Source organism: Apium graveolens, chromosome 1 (assembly GCF_009905375.1).
Source record: "Apium graveolens cultivar Ventura chromosome 1, ASM990537v1, whole genome shotgun sequence".
In the NCBI taxonomy this organism is placed as follows: Eukaryota; Viridiplantae; Streptophyta; class Magnoliopsida; order Apiales; family Apiaceae; genus Apium; species Apium graveolens.
The window spans coordinates 175764576-175785350 of record NC_133647.1 but is presented as its reverse complement, the minus strand read 5'-3'; the positions used below and the strand labels follow the sequence as shown (position 1 = coordinate 175785350).

The following is a 20775-nucleotide window of genomic DNA, read 5'->3' as shown; positions in this document are numbered from 1 at the left end:
ATATCAGTGAGAGACTCACTTTCTTCATTGTGAAAATGCTCATATTGCTGAATCAGTAATTGCATTTTGTTTTCCCTGACTTGCTCAGTGCCATCACATATAACCTGTATAGTGTCCCAAACTTCCTTGGAAGTCTTGCAGTTGATGATGTTGTCAAACATATCACCATCAACTCCATTGAACAGAATGTTCATGGTTTTCTTGTCCTTCCTGACTTGTTCAATGTCAGAATCAGACCATTCCTGCCTTGGCTTGGGAACAGATGGATCATTCCCAGAAGCAGCTCTCATTGGTACATGAGGGCCTCTCTCTATAAAGTCTACATATGCCTCATCTTGAGAAAGCAAATGAAGATGCATCTTTACCTTCCAATGATGGTAATTATCTTTATCCAGAAAAGGAATCTTGACTCCAACATCCTTCTTGTTCATCTTGCTGCATTGTCTTGATCTTTAAACTCTTTATAGATTAAGAGCTTGCTCTGATACCAATTGTTAGTCCCTTAACAATGAAACAAAAATTACAGAAGGGGGGTTGAATGGAATTCTTGAACCTTTTTCTTGAATAAAAATGTTCTACTCGAATATATAAATATCAGTGTTTTGACTAGCACAATGCGGAATGAGATTTAAGTGAATCAAAACATAAGTAATTAAAAACAAAGGCTTTTAAAAACTTTTTGGTGGATTGAATGTTTCCACCAGAGATATATATATTATATATCAAAAGAACTCTGTGTGCTTAAAGCTCACAGCTGCTTACAAATGAACAACTAAGAAAACAGAGAAATGCTAGGAATACAGCTTACAAAGATTTCTCTCTCAGTTGGTTTTCTTCACTCTCTTAGTTGTTTCTATTTGCTACTTCTTGATTTATATAACATTAAGATTACACAGTAATAAGACAGAATGAAATAAGACAAAACGAAGTAAGACAAAGTTCATTAAGTCTAATACAGTGCTGCTTCATTGCTCTGTTCCTGTAGTAGTCAACGTTTCCACTTTAACACCGGAAATAGCAATGTTTCTTTTTGTCCTTAAAACCCTGTCAATGGGCTCCCACATCTCTGTTGCATACATTTGGCGCATATGACTGGAATGTCACTGTCGACTGATATTTGAATCTTTTATCCGTTGAGTACAGTATTATCCGTCGACAGCTTTCTGATACTCCGTTGACAGCTACGTTGGACATCCGTTGATAGCTACATTTGACATCCGTCGATAGCTGTTTAGTCATCCGTCGAAGCTTTGTTAATCATCCGTTGATAGCTCATTTGGCACTTGACTTCATTTCACTTATGCAGAATTACAAGACATCACTTATGTACAATTAATCAACCTATTCTGCATATCTAGTTGAAACCAACATGCCTTGTAAATTACTACAGAATCTAAACAAAGGTGTATACAGAAATGTGCTACAAGACTTACTATTACATAAGCTACTCACTCGATGGATAATAGAGAACATTATACTTCGGGACTATATAGGGTTATCCATCGGGACTAGTTTCCATATCCTTCGAGTGCTACATTATTTGCTAAACAAAACTAATTAAGGTGTTTTGTTGAACAAATTATTAAGTCCACAACATATCCACAACAAGCACAATGCGGAATAGTTACTTAAGTGAATCAAAAACACAAATAATTAAAAACGGGAGTTTTTAAAACTTTCTGGTGGATTGAATGATTCCACCAGAGATATATATATATTATATATCGAGAGAACTCTGTGTGCTAATAGCTCATAGCTGCTTACAAATGTTGAACAACTAAGAATACAGAGAAATGCTAGGATGCAGCTTACAATGGTTTCTCTGTTAGTTTTCTTAGTTTCTTATTTATTTCTATTTGCTGCTTCTTGGTTTATATAACACCAAGATTACACAGTAATAAGACAAAACGAAGTAAGACAAAATTGATTAAGTCTAATACAGTGCTGCTTCATTGCTCTGTTCCAGTGTTAGTCAACGTCTTCACTTTAATACTGGAAATGGCAATGATTCTTTTATCTTCAAAACCCTGTCAATGGGCTCCCACATCTCTGTTGCATACATTTGGCGCATATGACTGAATTGTCACTGTCGACTGATATTTGAATTCTTTATCCGTTGAGTACATGATTATCCGTCGACAGCTTTTTGATTATCTGTTGACAGCTATGTTGGATATCCGTTGATAGCTGTTTAGTCATCCGTCGAAGCTCTGTTAATCATCCGTTGATAGCTCATTTGGCACTTGACTTCATTTCATTTATGCAGAATTACAAGACATCATTTATGTACAATTAATCAACCTATTCTGCATATCTAGTTGAGGTCAACATGACTTGTAAACTACTACAGAATCTATACAAAGGTGTATGCAGAAATGTGCTTCATGACTTATTATTACATAAGCTACTCACTCGATGGATAAATAAAACATTATCCGTCGGGACTATATTGAGTTATCCGTCGGAACTAGTTTCTGTATCCGTCGAGTGCTACATTATTCACTAAGTAAAATCTACTAAGGTGTTTTGTTAAGCAGATCACCAAGTCCACAACATTTTCACAACATACAGCAAGGTACGTAGGCATCTTCTGAAGGCAGATTGAATCACGAAATACGAGAGCAGTCAAATAGAGCATTTGAAACTCACGAACCCTAGCATTAAATTCACTCTGGTTTTTACCCATAACAATATCATACGATAAAATTTTAATGAAAAATAAAGATTAAATTATAAGAATGTATATGTATTATATTCATTTGTAATAAAAATAATTATATAAATTAATTTTTATTTACATTAAATATGATAATCGGGAACGAGGATCGGGAATGTATCCCGCATCGATCCCCAATTTTTTTTTATTTGTCAATATTCCCTGCAACGAACTAACTCGAAGAGTGATGCCAGGGATTAGATGAAGGAAATGTACAATTAATGTTATTTATATATTGGAAAAAGTTTATAAATTTGTATATAAGAAAGGCTTTCGGTCCCTGGAAATCCGTATGTAAGGGACGATTTTCGCGACATACACTCTCTAAGTCGTTGGATGGAGGATCAAAGGGCCTGATTAAAAAAAACTTTCTCGTACTGCAGTATAATATTATAATATGATATGGTTCTGTTTTCTTTTCCCCAACAAAATAACCACCAACATTCAATCATTTAAACCCAAATTACGAAGAACATAACATGATTCAACTGTTAAACAGTAACTAACCCTAATAATCGTAAGATTTTGAGTATAAATGCTAATTACAAGAACAAACAATTGACTAAAACACTGAACTAATCATAATTTACCCATACATTATACACACACACACACACACATATATATATATATATATGAATTAACAAAATAAAGGTGTTCTTACACTACTAGAAAAAAGACCTTAGACATCGGTTAAAAACTGATATCTATGTAAAAAATGTATGATGTCTTCGCGACTGATGTTAAATGTATTTTCTCATAGACATCGGTTAAAAACTGATGTCTATGTAATATTACACATCGTTTCTGGAAAAATTCTGATGTCTAATTCATATTGATGTTATACAATTGTGTAATGTCAAGTTCAGAAATGTAATATTAGGACGATTAGGCCTATTTAAAGCTATAACACACAAGCAATATTTATAAAATAACATCGATTACAAATAAAAAACCGATGTCTATAACCTATTAGACATCGGTTGTATTTAAAGAAACGATGTTAATTTGAACAATAGACATCGATTGTTTTCTAAATAACCGATGTCAATTTGAACAATAGACATCTATTATTTTTTAAATAACTGATGTTAATATGATAAATAGACATCAGGTGTTTATTTTTGAATTAATGTTATTACCTTGTTTATATGTGCTAATATCCCTTTATTAACATCGAATATTAGACAATGTATTAAACATAATATTGAAAAAACTTAATTCTCAAAACTCAACCAATACATATATATTATTACTCAATTGAATTCAAGATCAACAAATTCTCAATGTGTACAACTAATATCAAATATGTTTACCATTCTAAACAAAGTACAACTAATGTGTAAAATCAACCATATTTCTATTTCTAGTACTCAAGTCATCCCCTTTCATGCGGGCTCCAATTTTCTTTACCATGCTTCCAATCAATAAAAAGATATTTATCTCGCCTAAAACTTTTCCAATCCTTTAAAAGATATCTGATGCACAAACTAAAACAGTGATGAGGGAATCAATTAATATGTATCAGTTAATAAGGTAGGTGACACTAAACAAATGGAGGACGTGTGCTCACCCTTGGGTCATCAAACTTGTACCAGGTGTCTGGAGCAGAACGAAGGAAAGAGTAGTAATGCCCTGAAGTACACAAATGGTGAGCATATACTAAAGTTATAATTAAATGGTTATAGAACATGAAGCATTAGAAAATTGCCAATATTATGCATGATATCAAACTTGTGGTCAATGCGGGAGAACACCTCAACCACACAGGTGGAGTTTGAAATCATGCAGACAGCTCTCTGAACCTTGGCAAGGTCTCCGCCAGGAACAACAGTAGGGGGCTGATAGTTGATTCCACACTTGAATCCAGTTGGGCACCAATCAACAAACTGAATTGTCCGCTTGGTCTTGGTAGTGGTTCTGCAAATTTTGTTCTACCAATACTTTGGTTCTTACTCGAGTTTAACCCTTGTCAATGTATATTATGTATCTGAGATTATTAAACTGGTCTGTTTATTTGAGAATTAAACTCTGAATGCAATATCAGTAGTAGTTTATTACAGAAACCTGCACATCTTCAGTTGGCTCAAGATGTGGGTTCATCTCACTAAGAGACTGTTACAAGGTTCAAAATCAGCAAATATACAATACACTCTGCTCAAGCCAGCATGGTAGTTTATTTTCTAAGGCAAACATGTTTATTTAGTAGACACAATTGGTTCACGCATCCTCACAAAATAAATATAGATATTCTTTCTACAGATCAACATGACCAAAAAATTTTGCTCAAAGTTTTAACTTTTAAGCATAAACCTGATTTCTTAATGTTAACCAACAACGTTAAAGAACACCAAGCTTTCACAATCCCAAGTCTTAACAATTAACATATGCCATGTAAAGATAAACCTAAGAACATATTTGCTTACATGGCTACATTTATAGAACTTCGACATCAAAGAAAATATGTTATTTAAATAAGAGGAGAATGGATCAGCTAATCAACATTACTTGCTTTCCCTTACCAGTTGAGGTATTTTCTGCGGATTTGGCAGGGGATCCTTCTTCTTGAGAAGAGCCACTGGGTCTGCATATGATTTTGTGCCAGCAGACCTATAAAATTATTACTACTGTATTATTTAGGTATATATCCAATTTCTAACAATGGTAAAGTAACATATGATTTACTTTCGAACTTGCATGCCTTTACACCGTCTACTCCAGATTCCTTATATAATTTACCTGCAAAATTCGTAATTTAGTTGAAATGCATGATTTGCAAGTTAAAATCCATGACACATTCAAGCATTTTAATTTTGTTTACTTTCCAAGTTTATATAACTACCAATCTTCCAGAGACTGAGTAGGTTTCCAAACTCAGAATTTTATAATGTCCCACAAGTATTTGTATACATCATGAGCATATTGGTGGTATTCTAGGAAAAGGAAATCTAATGTACCATCAAATATTCATCCTTGCTTTTTCTCTGGTAGCAATCTATCTGACTACTTACTCAGATCTCAATACCTGCCAATTACTTATATGTAGTTTGATGTTAGGCCATTTTTATATGAAGATTACAAAAGTTTGGAATTGATACCGGAGGAAGAATTTAGGGAAAATGAAAGAGGAACAGGAGTGACTGATCCAGAGCAACCTTCATGGACATGGCTTCCGCAAATCAAAGTGTTCCCCTGGAAAACTATAGAAAGGAAAATTATGTGAAAGCAAAAAGAAATCAAACACACTTTAGCAAAGTGATGAATAAATAGAAGACTACACCAATTGTACCCATATCTTCTGTGAACAATTTAAACTAAATAAGGAGCAACATGCATACTTGAATGTTCTTGCTGAAAACATAGGTACAGGACCACTGAGATTATTGAATGACAAATCCCTGAATAATAAGAGAACCTCATTCATTATTCACAATCTGATAGTAGCCATTTTAATCATCCTATTGTAATTTTAGCAATTCCTACTGGAATAGTATATATAACCCGTAGGATGATTAAGTACCAGCAAAATTAGCCATAATGACCAGCAGCAATTGCTACCAAAGAGCAGTAAAAAAACTATGAGCTAGTAGTTGTCAATGACTAAAGTGGCTATGGTTTGTCGATAAACCACGAAAATTCTGGGCTCATTCCTTGCAAAAGAGCAGCTCTGGTAGATAGAGCTACTGCTGCATGTAATATCATTACAACTGTCAAACAATACGACAAAGTGAAAGTTTGATTTTTGAATACTAAGAAATTATATTACATACACCTCAAAAAATGAACTAACCAGAAATACTAATGGCTCCAGACTTTCATTTTCCTTTCATGCTCATTATCGAGACCCTCCCCACTAGCTCTTAAACTGTATCAGAGTTAAATGGTTTCACAATATACAAAACATGTTATCAGTTTCTTTCTGGAAACTTAATGGACAAAAAACTAGTGACATGGCCTCCAACAATTACTAGAGCTGATATAGCAATTCGTGTTTTTAAAAGCCAATTCAAAATTATTAAAAAAGGGCACCACACATAAGCATACACAAACATACACATTTACACAGAATCATCAAAAACTGTTAAGCTACGCACTCCAATTCCAAATCACGAATGAGCATATAGTAATAACTATCGAAAAAAGTTCTTATTGCTGAAACACGCAAGAGCTATCCTTAACATCGAAAATTGAAACAAACTACATAAACCTATTTTCACCAAAAAAGGATGAAAAAAAAGAAAATACCTTCGGGGAGCCAACCGTAACCGACTCTCGAAAGCGTAAGCATAGAAGTCATCAAAGCAGAAGCAGTGGTCGTGTGATAGGGTTGCATCGAACTCATTTCAACCGGACAACTACAAAATACACATAAATATCATCACTGTGTGTAAATAATAAACGTAATAGCATAATATAAAAGGCAAGAGTGTGTGTAATAATTAGTACCTGAATAAACGAGTGGAGAGAGATGGCTTTCTGGTGGGCATACGAAAGGGACACGGAGAGGGGGCGGCGTTGGTTTTGGTAGCGGAAGCAATTCTCGACAGTGCCATTATCCCCTTTAAAATCTTTCCCTTCTTCCTCATTTATATTGAGTGACCTGTTGGATTTCTTGAGTTCCTCGTCCTCAAAAGCCTCTCCAGTCTCGTCCTCAAAAGCCTCTCCAGACAACCTAATTGAACAAATAAAACCTAATTGAACAAACAAACCTAATTGAACAAATTAAACCTAATTGAACAAACAAACCTAATTGAACAAACAAACCTATTCAGAAATTAGGGTTTCTCGTAGATGGGATTTGATTAATTGAAGGTGTTCTTCAATTTGGGGTTTAATTGAGACCCTATATACTTGCAATCAACTGATATGTTGTGTGTGTGATAGAGAGAGATGGAAGAGAGAGAGAGAGAGAGAGGGAGAGAGAGAGAGAGGGAGAAGCAGAGAGATGGAGGAGAGAGAGAGAGAGAGAGAGAGAGAGAGAGAAAAAAAAAGAACCAGAGAGCTCAGAGAGAGAGAGAGTAGAGAGAGTGAGAGTGAGAGAGAGCAGAGAGAGTGAGAGTGAGAGAGAGAGACAAGAAAAAGAATTAGGGGAAAACTGGATTTTTTTTGGTTAAGGGGGGAATATTTGGGGAATAAAGGGGGGGAAGTTTCCGCGTGTTTTTTTTAATTTTTTTAAGTTAACCATCGACAACGGTTGTAAAATACAACTGATGTCTATAAAACAAAGACATCGGTTCTATAGAAAACCGATGTCTAACTAATGTTTCTCATTTTTGAAAAATAACTATAGGCAGCGGTTATTTTCTCGACCGATGTCTAATATAAGCAGTAACATCGGTTTTAAAATAACCGATGTCTAAAAAAACTTTAACATTGGTCATCTGAGCAACCGATGTCTAAGGACCGATGTCTATTGACAGACTTCTAGTAGTGTTACCTCAATAACGTGAACAAATCGACACTGTCGAGTTTCGTTTCCACGATTTGAAGTGTAAATCAATGATGTCGCCCACTATTCGCTCCTTACACGCTCCCCTCTCGATTGTTCTTAGTCCATCGAGTTTGAAGGTTAAAAAAATGTAAATACTGCGGTATAATATCCCAATATAGGAGAGTAGGTAAAATTGTAAATTTTGCATACCGTGTTATTATACTGTAATATGAGGGAGATTTTTTTGAATCAGGACGGCTTAAAGAGTATATGTTGTGAAAACCGTCCCTTTTATATGATTGTCGGGGACCGGGAGCCGATAATATATAATTAATATATTTAAATCGTACGTATAAAATATATGTGAACTCTTGAATTAGTTTTTTGGCCAGGATGAACTCGAATACTTTTAAATGCTCTTAACATTAGAAATCGAATATTTTGCTTTAAAAATAATTTGGCTCTGTTATTTGTTGAATTATTAAGGAAAAGTTGAATTTATTCATTTTCACACAAGTACCCCGAATATCTTAATTAGTTCATTTTATTCCGACAAAAAGAAAATGGATCATTTTATTAGCAAGTCGATGGAAGTCCGTTTTAGCCTTTTAGGTGATGATGCAGCGAAAAAAATATTTCAGCTAATTATGATTTTATAAAGAATTTACTCTTAACGTAACGGTCATATATTCGTATTTCATTTAAAATCTATGAGGATTCAGGCGGGGTGTATAAATACAAATCATAACTCCTCAAGAGAGTAGAGCGGCAATACACACATTACGAAAATCTATACACACACAAGAAACACCCCCGCTCTACCCATTAATCATCTTGATTAATCTTCTTGGTAACTTAACATGAATCTTAGTAGAGCTGGTTCGAGTTACGAAGCCTCCCGGAAGAAATGGTCTGACTTTCTTCAATCTCGCAGTCAAAAAACCCATCTTCCCAAATCATTACCATTGCCCAAGAAGCAATCTATCCCTGCCTACAAACTCAGTTTGACCCACAAACAGTCCTTTAGGCCCCTCAAAGACATGATATACGCCATCGAAGAGGAACCGAGATTTTGCATTCATGGTGTTAAAGGAGTGACCATTGATGTCCAAGATGGAAAGATGTCTGTAGCTGTCCTGTGCAGAGAAAACGTCAAGAAAAGGAGAAATTCTGATATAAAGGTAAAAGTTTTTATGTTTGTATTTGATTTCTTGAATTATTTTATGATTCAAGAAAAGTTAACATATTTATAACTTGTGAAAAGTGTTATTATTTAATGATCTTACCATACTTATAATGTTCTTGATTTTGGGGAAGATCACGTATACATCATACATGTCATTCTCCAGATTAATTATGATTGGTTTCGAAATACATTTCCAGTTATTTGTTTGTTTGGTTTCTTGATTTAGATAATTTGCATTTTTGTAATTAGATAATATGTCTTTTCTTAATCCATTTTATGACTTTGGGTGAAAATTATTTTGATGAATCTCTGTTTTGTCTTGATGGGAGTAACAGCTGTAGTCTAGAATTTGATTAGGAGGGGGTGGTTTGTATTTTAGACATTGAAATTACAGTTAACCATCCACTCTGTTCTTGGTGTTATAATTTATTGATTTGGTTAATTGTTTGTTTAATGGTTCGAGCGAATATGTATAACAATGTTGTCGTAGAATTTGGTGGATGTTGAGGTGGATTTAGGGGGCTGTATGGGGACTTGGGTGGGAGATGTGGGGACTATGGTGGTTACTGGGGAGAGCCCTCGCCTGGCTACTCTGTGGTGGTCATATGGCCAGGGAGGTGTTGGAGGTTATGGACCTAGTGGTGATTGTATGTAATGCGGTTCCAGGTTCTAGTTATGGCAGGGCGGGGGTAGTGTGAAGTAGTGGAGGTTACGAGGGTAGTGTGAAGTAGTGGAGGTTACGGTGGTAGTGATCGTTTCAATTCGTATGTTAGGTGGCTCAAAATTTATGATTACCGAAGTAACGGTGGGAGTGATTGCAGTGATTCAAAACTTATGATTATGGAAGTAGCAAATTTTATTTACTCACTGCATTGTTGTTTTGTGTAGAAATTAATAAATTGATAAATTGGTCAAGGTAGATAATATGATTTTTGGTAGGATTTTGTAACTGTTAGACCAATCTTTTAATTTCTTGGTAATTAGTATTTTTAGTCCAATTCAATGTTTGTGTTTGTATGGTAATTTGTTCATGAATTATGGTTTTGGTTTAAGGTCAAAGTTTTTATTTTTAAGCTCGTGTTGATGTAACAGGTTCATGACATGAAACTGATGGACATCTATTGGCCTTGTTTGAATAGGAATTTTAATACAAAAGAGATTTTTTGGCAGTATCAGGTGGATAAGTATGGCGGGCTTACAGATTTGAAGGATGACCATTTAAGTTTTGGATTGAGGCTTGGAATGAGGTACATTCCCAAAATTGCAGACATATTTGTGGCCCATGGATTTAAAGAAAATAAGACTTATAACTGCTTGAGATTCGTTGAGATGATGGAAAAGGATTTGGAGTTTACACCCGAAGTGATCTTTAAGAAGTTGAAAAAATCCAAGCAACTTCTATACCTAGATTCACTTGGCGTGTTCGTTAACAGGAAGGATTTGAAACCAATGAGCTATCTGATTGACAGATTCTTTTTAGCAAACCATTGGTTCCGCTTAGAGAGCTTAGCAACAAGATTAGGGTGCACTCCAAGTGACAAAAAGGCCAAGCTGGATTTGGAATTCAACTGATTTATTCTTCAAACTGATTCTTATCACATCCCTAGTGGAGTATACTAATTTTTGGAGCCCCAGAAGATTGTTATTAAAAACTGATTATTATTTTAGGAACGCTCTGTAAAAAAATTGTTGAATTGTTAACTGATATTAGCATTTGGCATATCACTGTCAATAATTTTGATTCTGTTTACAAACTGTCAGACACTCAGAGTCTCATTGCGCCCAAGTAGCAATAGATGAAGTGTATGTTGGGCCGGATAACATGAGTTTTGAATTACGAATTATACATTTTTCAATTTACATATTAAAAAAACCTCAAGAGGACTTGTACTATATTAATATCGGTAGAATTGTTAAGTAAAATTGTAAAGATTAATGATACATACCTCGAAGATGATCTCAAATGTTTTCCCGAATTACATGTGTAATTTTTTTAATAGCGGGATTTACATCAATGTACGAGGGATCCGATTCATTTATGGGAGAGTAATTATAACACGATGACAACTTAATATTTGGGAACTGTTTCGATAATGTTTTCAGGTACTTAAACATTTTTAAAATGTAAAATGAGCGATACTAGTTTTCCCAAATATTTACCAAATAATGTGGATAATACATGTCAAATTTTGATTTGGGAACGCATATGAATACACGCGTGACCCGTGCTATCATTAAGAATGTTATGATATGTATATCAACCCAGGAAAATTTTGCAAAAATAATTTGGATATCTAGCATTTTTTAATGTAGAATGGAAGAGTATATACATCAAAATATAACAACCAAATATTAAAAGCCCTGAATATGATTAGGCCATGCATCTCGGCTGAATAAACTGAGAGCCAACCATTTCCTCACTTGGTGCCACACTTAAAGTTGTACATGCATCTCTATACTTCATTTCTTCTTTACCTTACCCTTTGCTCTTTTCTTCTGATTTTGGTTCATTTCTTTACCTACACAACCCTTGCATACACACACACACTCTGTACATATTTAACTTACACATTCATGTCAATTTCTTCATAAGCATAGGCCTTCTTAAAGGTTATGGCATCGTGGGAACCACCGGTATGATCTTTTAATTTCCTGCCTCTTACATAACAACTTGCAAAAACAAATTTTATGGTCTTTGATTTCTATCAATGTTGTCATTACATAGTTTTACATGAATTTGTTAGGCCACGGCAGAGACTGAAGTTCTGTTCAGGCGTGGAGTATTACACCCTTTAGGAGTTACATTTTTAGCAATCATGCAGAAAGCCTGTACAAAAGCTCAAGACAATGGAGGACGTATAGGATGGACGACGAGAAGGATTGCTAGATTCACTGCACCAGCACTTCCATTCATCTATGCAATGCAGTATGAATTGCTAGTAGTGCTGGCCTTTATTGATGATCATATCAGAGTTCTCGCAAACATTCTAAAAAACAAATACCCGCCATCAACGTATTTATTCAGAAAGATTGAGAGGTTTATTGACACTGCAGTAACTCTTCCAGAAAAGCTTGATAGCACCATCTGTACCTTTCCAATGATTATACAGCGAATCCCATTTCTCGATAGTGCATTGACCACTCTAATTTCGTGCATAAACTTGTTACTATCGATATTCACTCATTGGAGGATTTCATTTTATATGAGGGAGAAGGATATTATGGTTGATGTAAGTTGTGATAGTTTCAGTGATGACTCAGAGAGATTGGTACAACTGAATACTGATCATTTTAAAGATGCAAAGGAGGGAAAAACAGTTGGAATGTTAACAGGTATGAGGGGAAGTTACAAAGATATTTTTGAAAGGGGGAAAAGAGAACTGTTCGGAAGAAAAAGAGAGAGTGCAGCTGATCAAGATTTACTTGAAAGTTATTATAGCACAGAAGAAGCTTTAGAAAACGACGAAAATGCAGGAACTGGAAGTGACGATAACATTGCAACAGAAGATTCGATCATGGAACTATTTGATACTAGCTGGCACATGAACCCTGCAAAAGCAAGTTCGTTGCCTGCAGGTTCTTTTACATTCACATAGGTAAGAGTGAGTATTGTGCATGATGTCACAAGTGTTCTTGTACTTGGTAGGAAAGCTTATGTTATATTTACTACATCTTATACACTACATTGCTCCTGGAACCAGACATTATGTTATATTAAGGATTTAATGTCCATTGCAGGGTACCTGCTTGCATTCCATGTTAAAGCTTAAATTACTTCAAAAACTTGCATGCAAGGAAAGTGTGACAAAATCAAGTGTTTTTCGATAACACCTAATAGAATTATAAACATTGCATGTCGATGTGAAAAACTGAAAAATGGCCGAAAGCAAAAATAAACAAGGCTCATGGCTCTATATTACTGCTTGTGAATCAGCAAGTAAGCTGTAAGCTAAAACAAGTAATTATGTCAATCACAGATATTAAACTTTTAACCTCAAACTTTTCAAACTATTGGCCTCAAACTTCCCAACCAGAGAGGTTTATTACACTGAAGATAAACTGTTGGAAGATGATTTGGTATGCAAATAAGGGAATATGATTTGGATGCAAATAAGGGAAATAAGTGGAAAATTCATCTGCATTTTCATCACTACCATTTACAGCAACATTAAAGTCCAAGTGCCTATAGATTAGCTTTGAGCTGTCATCTAAGACTTGGACTATGTTGGGCATATATGTAAACCTAGACTACAGACAGGTAAGACTGACCAAAATCCATAAATTACATGAACTATACATCTAAACTCAAGGGCAAAACCTGAAAAGCTGAGGCTTCAGAAATTTACAAAGTAACAAGATAACGGTCTCAACACTGGTATACTGTAAAACTCTTGTTCTTCCACCAGAAACTCAAATTCTTGCTCAATTTTTTTCTTGAAATCGACTTGTATACTGGTTTCGATTCTTCAGGAGGAAATGTCATCTCACTGCTTTCAGCCATGTCATCAACTTCAACTGGCGGCTGTTCCCGTTGCCGCTGCTCCCGGAACAGCATCAAAAGCTTCTGAGACTTCTGTTGTCCTCTCAAAGTTCCATTTACTGATATAGAAACCAGTGAAGGTATCACCCCTTCTTGAAGAACCATTTGACAACACTTGTCATTTCCATTGCATAAATTCAGAAGACATGCTGCAGCTTGCTCCTGCTCAATAGGCTCGCCAATGTCCAATATAGCTGAGAGCCCACTTATAAGGTCTGGTGATGATATGATGTCATCTTTTGCTGTTTTGGTAGATGCTAAGTTTATTAACAAAGCTATGGATTTTTCGGTCCATGTGCGATCATTAGAATCCTTAATCAAAGCTTGAAGAGTATTGATGACGCCAGCTGATAAGAGATGAGGTATATTGGAGGGAAGACTGGAAAGGTTATACAAAGCATGCAACGCATCGATCTTACATTGTGGATTAGTTTCTCCCTGAAAGACATCAAGTAAAAAAGTGACAGCCTCACTCGAGCCAATAATAGATTTTGCTTCTTCATGGCACGAAAGGTTCAAATAAAGGGCTGTTGCTGCCGACAGAGAACTGGAACTGCCCATCATGTTCCCAATCAATGGAAGTACTCCTGATTCCAGCATCATGTCCTTGTTTCTGCGAGGACAAATACAGACTAAATTATATACACTTTGGTCTTCACAGACCTCAAAGATAGTGGTTAAATAACAAATGGAACTAAATGATTAACTGGCAACATGAACTTTGCTGTACAACTTTAGCCGCTAGCTAGATTTGCACAATAGCATATATTACACTTCACAGACCTTCAAAGACAATAGTTAGTTAACTGGCAATGTGAAATTTGCTTATGCAAGTTAAGGCACTAGCTAGATTTTGCACATAAGTAAATGTTTTTGACCCGCACCCAAAAAAAATTGTAATTCTACTCCCTTTTCTAATTGAACAAGACTGGATGGTGAATTATTTGTGTAAGTAAAAAGAGTCCAGAAATTAAAAAAATGAATTCCTGGTCTAAACATTTATAAATACTTAATAACATACCTGTTATTGTTAACAGCTAGGTTAAAAAGAGCCATAGCTCCAATCTCCTGAGCCATTTCATTCCCTTTTTGTATGGCAGATTCTAGAAAACGCATTAATGCTTCTACAAAACCATTAGCCCCCATATAAATCCTAGCTTCCTCGTCATCTCTCAGCAGGTGCCTTATCTGCTCAACAACTTTGCACTTTTTTCTTAAGTTCTTCTCATTGTCCAAGATAGTCAGGAACTCCCCATATCTACCAAATACATTAACCTCATCCTCAGCTGCAGAAACATTCTCTTGTTCATTTTCTTCAGCCTCTTCAATTATATCACTTTCCTCTAAAGGAACAACTTTCATGCCCTTAAATTTGCAGGAACCTGAGCTTTCTAACAATTTTGAGTCCGCAGATTCACTATCCGACAAACACAGCCTCCAGTAGTTAAGATCGAGGGACTCGGGGGGGCCATCTGGGATAATAACTCCATTCTGTTCACACCAGCTCGTAACCAGACCCTTAACACAGTAATTAGGAGTCAAACAAAGATGAGAGAGCTGTTGCTGACTTTTTGGGCAGGTATTGTGTCCATCACCAAACCATTTCTCAATGCAAATTCTTTCATATGTTTGCCCAGAAGCAATGATAACTGGATCATACATGAGCTGTAAAGATATTGGACACCTTAATTCTTCGGGAGGAACAGCCACTTGGCCTGATCTCCTGAAGTTTGGCTTAAAATTGAATGAACTGATTTTAGAGAGTTGCCGCTCAAAGGCTTGCCCGTTGCTATCAGGGCCACTGTATCCCTCGAAAGACCCCTGAACAGTAGGTGAACAAGGTGTTGAACCCTGTGAATCATTATCGTCTGAGAAATCACTTCTAAATATTTTTGAATACTTTCTCATAAGATGTGAGAGATAAGCCACGATGGACTCCTTCCGCTTGTCTTCCTCAACCCTGGCTCTCTCTATAAGCTTCTTTAAAGACCTTCTCTCCCTAAGGGCTGCTCTTGAAGAAGTAATACCAAGTCTTGAAGCAGCTTGGTGGAATGTTTCTAGCTCATTTGTATCACCACAACTATTGTTGAATTTTTTGCCTTGCTGGAGCAATCCAATTATATCATCTCCAACTTGTTTCTCCGTTGGATCAAGTGAGAAGTCAATCCTCTGAATCTCACTTAGAATTTCAGAAATCTGGAACATGTTAAACTATTATGAGACATTGAGACTCCATAAAATAGTTTACTACTTTAAACATGGATTTAAAATATGATTCCAGATTATTCCTAAACTTGACAGCTTGCAAATAGCTTTGGTACCATGAGAACATTAGAGTGGATAACAAACACAAGTGTAATATAATATAAGTATTATAACTGATCTTTCGAATGATAGCACTTAAGTGTTCTAAAATTTAGCATTTAAAGAAATTTGTTAACATTTAAATGCCCCAGCTAATGCATAACCTTATGATTAATTGAGTCGTTCTAGGTAATTGTAAGCCTCAGACAGGTGTACGCAGGAATGCGAAAGAGATGAACGTATAGACAAACATTACCTGACAACCGATAGCTTGTGGAACAATATCTTCTACCCGCCTAAGACTATCTTCAAGAGCACATCTGGCCTTATCAAATTTTAGAACGACGGAGTCCCCAGTTATAGCCTGCATGTTTAAAATGGTTCTACTTTAGAATGCCGATATATAATATAGATAAACATGTGCGCAGACACAAACAAAGAGAGACGAATCCTGTCGCAATCATTTATATTAATTTACTCCAATAATCAATATCAATGCTCCAGTTCTCAAATTGAGACATGACATATAAGTGCAACCCGGTTATATGCTTCTGGTGTTATACCTCATCTACTCATTCATTCCTCTAAAGGCACATGTCTAACTTGTTTCACATCATTTTATCTTCATGTTACACATTCTAATGCAATAACCTCAAAGCAGCATAAGCTATACCCGAAAACTCCCAAGAACTCCTCAACGTACAAATCCCAAAACAGAACATTCTATTATTTTGTAAGATTATGTATATGCAACATACATACGCCAAGTTTACAAGTATAAAGGTTCTTACCAAGTATAATTTACTGCATTCAGAACAATGCTGAAGAATATTCTTGGTCTTCTCGAGTGCAATGTGCAAAGAACATAGAGCCTGTATACCTGATGTACTCCTAGGCCTAGCAGCCTCTAGATCAGGAAAAATGGCCAACACTTTACTATATACTCCAGAGAGAATCTTGCACATCCCTCCATGTAGCTGCGCAAGCAATGTAAAAATAGTCAATACAATATAGTAGAAACTAAAATAATTACAAAAATTGAAGTAAAAACGATATGCACGAAAATTTATACCTACTAGTAATGTCTTAAAAAACAAAATATAGAGCAAATAACACATTTTTTAACTATAGAAATTGGATTGAGTCATTGAGTACCTTTGGCTCTCCAATTGAGAATAAATGTTCTTCAACCTCAGCAGCATCCATGATTCACATAAACAGCGCAAACAAAACCTATAATTTTCATATGTTTCAACAAAATTAGCAAAATTAAAACTTCCATTCACGATGTTGGATCATTTATGAAACAAAACAAGTCACTTCGAGTTAACAAATAAAGTCCTAAAACAAATCTATCTATGCAATTGCATAACCATATCATCTAAACACATAGTCATGAAAGAATACAAAGACAATCAGTACTTGACATCAACAAATCATTGAAATCAAAGCTAACAATAAAAGTCCAGTGGCTAATTACCAAATCACCAAATGACCAAACTATTAATTTCAAAATGTAGCAATAAAAGACACAAACTTTAAAAAAAAATGTAAAATCAAAAGCTTAAAAAACACAAATTTTAATCAACTCCCCCCACCATCCCCACCCCACCAAAAAGGGCTTGTCAATAAGATCTAAATGGCCTAATCTACCCACTCAAAAGCATATTAAAAACAATGGAGACCATGAATTTCAATAAAAGAAACAAATAACAAAATAAAGCAACAACCTTTAAAGAAGCAACCAAATAAATCAAGAAAATGCAAGAAGACAAACAAGTAACACAAAGATTCAAACTTTATACAAACAAAGCAAAGATAAATAGAAAAACAACATTACCCAGAAGCAAAAGTAATGAATTTGATGAAATGAAGTAGAAGGTTAAGGATTTCAAGACTTACAAAAAATATAATTGTGTATGTAAGTGTAAGTAATTGAAAGGTAGGGTTCATGAAACAAGGTGAATAAGAGAAGTTGATGAGGAAATATTAATTGGGTTTGCTCTGAAAAATGTAAAAGTGAGCTTCATGTTAATGGCACCACTTCTCCTTCCTTGTGTTGGATCTATGTATAGTGTGTGTATATGTATGTAGGGATGTATCTATCTGCTTTATTTACAAAAAGAGAAAAAAGGAAATAAGAGGGCGTAAATGGCAAGTAATATAAATATAAAATAGAGTATGAGACGAAGCCTAGCTTTCTTCCTTCACTTGTGAATTTTAATTTATTAAATAAATATGGCTTGAATATAATAAATTTATATTGGACAGATGCGGTAGTTGAGACCTTATCTCAATTTGTAAAAGATCAAGAATTCGGCTCGTAAATATATAATTAATTAATAAAAATAATTATATATATTTAAATATTGTGTTTGATTAAATTTGGGATGTCATTTTATTTGTAACTGTAATTTAAAAAAAACTACCAGATAAAAAATTTGTAGTTTTTAATTATTTATAATAAAAATCAAAAGTTTGTGATGTTCTCTCCTATAATTTGGGACTTAATTTAGCTTTTGATAAGATGAGTGGGGGAACTTGATTTAATGAAACTTTCTTTTTAAATTTTGTTTGGTCATGTATGGTGTTGGTATTAATTTAATGAAATTAAGATAATTTTTTATTGAAAGAAAATTAAGAGAGAATTGAAAGTGGAGAGGATGAGTGAGATTTTGGATAAAAAGATATTTTAATAAAACTAGTTGAACAGTTAAATTTAGGTAATGTAACGCGGAGGTGAGGTGCGAGCCAGATTAATGGGCCGACGCTTGCCGACCTATTAGTTTGTCTTTAAGTGGATGAGGAGTCATTTAATGGATATAACTACAGTTTCTGTCACTCTCCAGTCTTCATTTTATCCGTGAACTTACAGCACCTTTAACCATGTTTTGTATAATAATTGATTAAAATAATTTAAATTAATAATTAACGAAAAGGTGTGTTTGTTCTATTAATATTAGTTATAGTTATTTGCTATACTTTAAAAATTAATAATTTATTATTGTAAAAGAATAAAATTTAATGACATAATATAAAAAATCAATATAAAGATAACACCTGAAATATGCAGGATCAAGTGCATGTGTTCTAAGAAAATAGAATAATTAAAGATCGTTTGTCTAGTGTGCCAAGAGGCACATGATAATAAAGTGTGATAGATAAATTGTAAAAAAATTATTGGTGCAAATTTTTGTGCACGGGTCCATTATTAATAAGTTATCCCCCAATATTTTGGAAACACTTCATTAAACATTAATTCTTAGTAAGTGTTAATGAACACAAAATAGAAAAATTCATTAACGATATATGTTATAACTTATAAGGGAAGTGAACAATTTATTAATTAAACGTGCATACATAACTTTCGAAAATAAGATAGATCTCAGAAAAGGTTACATGAGGTAATAATCTCATCAACTTTATTATCTTATTATAAGCAAGCAAAAAGTAATTACATATTGACGTGAAATGAGGTGGATTAGTGAAAATAAATAAAAAAAATTGAGAGAGTTAGAGCATCTTCGATGGTTGTTGATTATAATGGTTGGTTAAATAATTAAAATATTAATAATCTAAAATTATACTTAATCTATAAGAGATTGTATTTGAGTATAGTTGGTTATAATAATCAGCTATATTTTAAAAATAGTATATAATTATTACTTTTGTTTGTTATAAATAGAATGATTTATTTTAACATGTTAACCAAATAATTTGACATATTGTTACAGGGTCACCATGGGTTTCACAAATATGACCAACATCAATCGATTATTTAAATTTTTATTAATAGTTTTGCACCACTGTAGGATGTGATATTTATAGATAATTTCTATACTTATAATTATAGTATGCCACAGGGACTTTTTAGTTGAAAAGTTGGATCATTGGAGATGTTCCTAAATTAAATAATTTTAAAAAATTATACTGATTCTGTAAATATAGTCAATCAATCTTGGTAATATTCTCATCTATAATAAGATATTGTTGGGAGATTTGCATGGGCCGGAGATGCTGTCATATCCTCGGAAATTCGATAAATATAGGATTTTTGTTATATTTGTTAAATAAATTATAAAAATATTTACGTACAATCTTAAAACCTAACTGTTATGCCCGAAATTTGGTATAAACCATATTTGGGTTAAAATCAGATAATGTGGTCAAAATTGAAATATGAATGCCTAGATTTAAGGATAAAATAAGGAAAGTTACATTTATGTCAAGGGAATTGGCGTGGCCTATATATTAAAAGGTTGTTCGTTGAATGAAGACCGTGAATATTGAAGGTGTGCCCTCATGACAACAGGAAGGCGCGCTGTGTGTTGTAAAAAGACATTTGGGGGTTCTTTGAGCAGATCTTTTACTAGTAGAAGGTCTTAGGGCGCCCTAGGGTAGTAAGAATGACTTGATGAGGTGATAACTTGACTGTTTGGATGGATTTTCTGAAAGATTCAAGGAAGATGAGGATGATTATTACTAACGTATTTGCTGCAGGTACTCTATTGAAGAACTCATTTCTGTAATGCAACCACAGAAAGACGGTGTCTATGGTTAGAGATCTCCAGGGGTATGCCTGGATGGAAGATCTCCTC

The 20775-nt window shown here is 34.5% G+C and overlaps 3 protein-coding genes across 4 annotated transcripts; 2 read left to right on the top strand and 1 right to left on the bottom strand.

The window, feature by feature from the left end:
* The first annotated feature begins 8957 nt into the window (after positions 1 to 8957).
* On the top strand, positions 8958 to 11001 carry LOC141722140 (uncharacterized). The gene is made up of 2 exons (XM_074525027.1): positions 8958 to 9328; positions 10426 to 11001. The coding sequence occupies exons 1-2, from the start codon at positions 9008 to 9010 to the stop codon at positions 10903 to 10905; spliced, it is 801 nt and encodes a 266-aa protein (XP_074381128.1). The 5' UTR covers positions 8958 to 9007; the 3' UTR covers positions 10906 to 11001.
* An 843-nt stretch (positions 11002 to 11844) lies between these two features.
* Positions 11845 to 13047, top strand: LOC141722124 (uncharacterized). The gene is made up of 2 exons (XM_074525026.1): positions 11845 to 11967; positions 12078 to 13047. The coding sequence occupies exons 1-2, from the start codon at positions 11947 to 11949 to the stop codon at positions 12927 to 12929; spliced, it is 873 nt and encodes a 290-aa protein (XP_074381127.1). The 5' UTR covers positions 11845 to 11946; the 3' UTR covers positions 12930 to 13047.
* A 397-nt stretch (positions 13048 to 13444) lies between these two features.
* LOC141671703 (U-box domain-containing protein 6-like) lies at positions 13445 to 18308 on the bottom strand. 2 transcript variants are annotated; one of them, XM_074478029.1, is made up of 6 exons: positions 18018 to 18308; positions 17333 to 17410; positions 16969 to 17154; positions 16434 to 16541; positions 14895 to 16069; positions 13445 to 14486 (listed from the first exon to the last, which is right to left on the bottom strand). In XM_074478029.1, exons 2-6 carry the CDS (start codon positions 17381 to 17383, stop codon positions 13700 to 13702), a joined length of 2307 nt encoding a protein of 768 aa, XP_074334130.1. In that variant the 5' UTR covers positions 17384 to 17410; positions 18018 to 18308; the 3' UTR covers positions 13445 to 13699. The 2 variants fall into 2 exon arrangements, with proteins under 2 accessions (XP_074334130.1, XP_074334122.1); XM_074478021.1 differs by having other exon boundaries at positions 18080 to 18308.
* Between the last annotated feature and the right edge of the window lie 2467 nt (positions 18309 to 20775).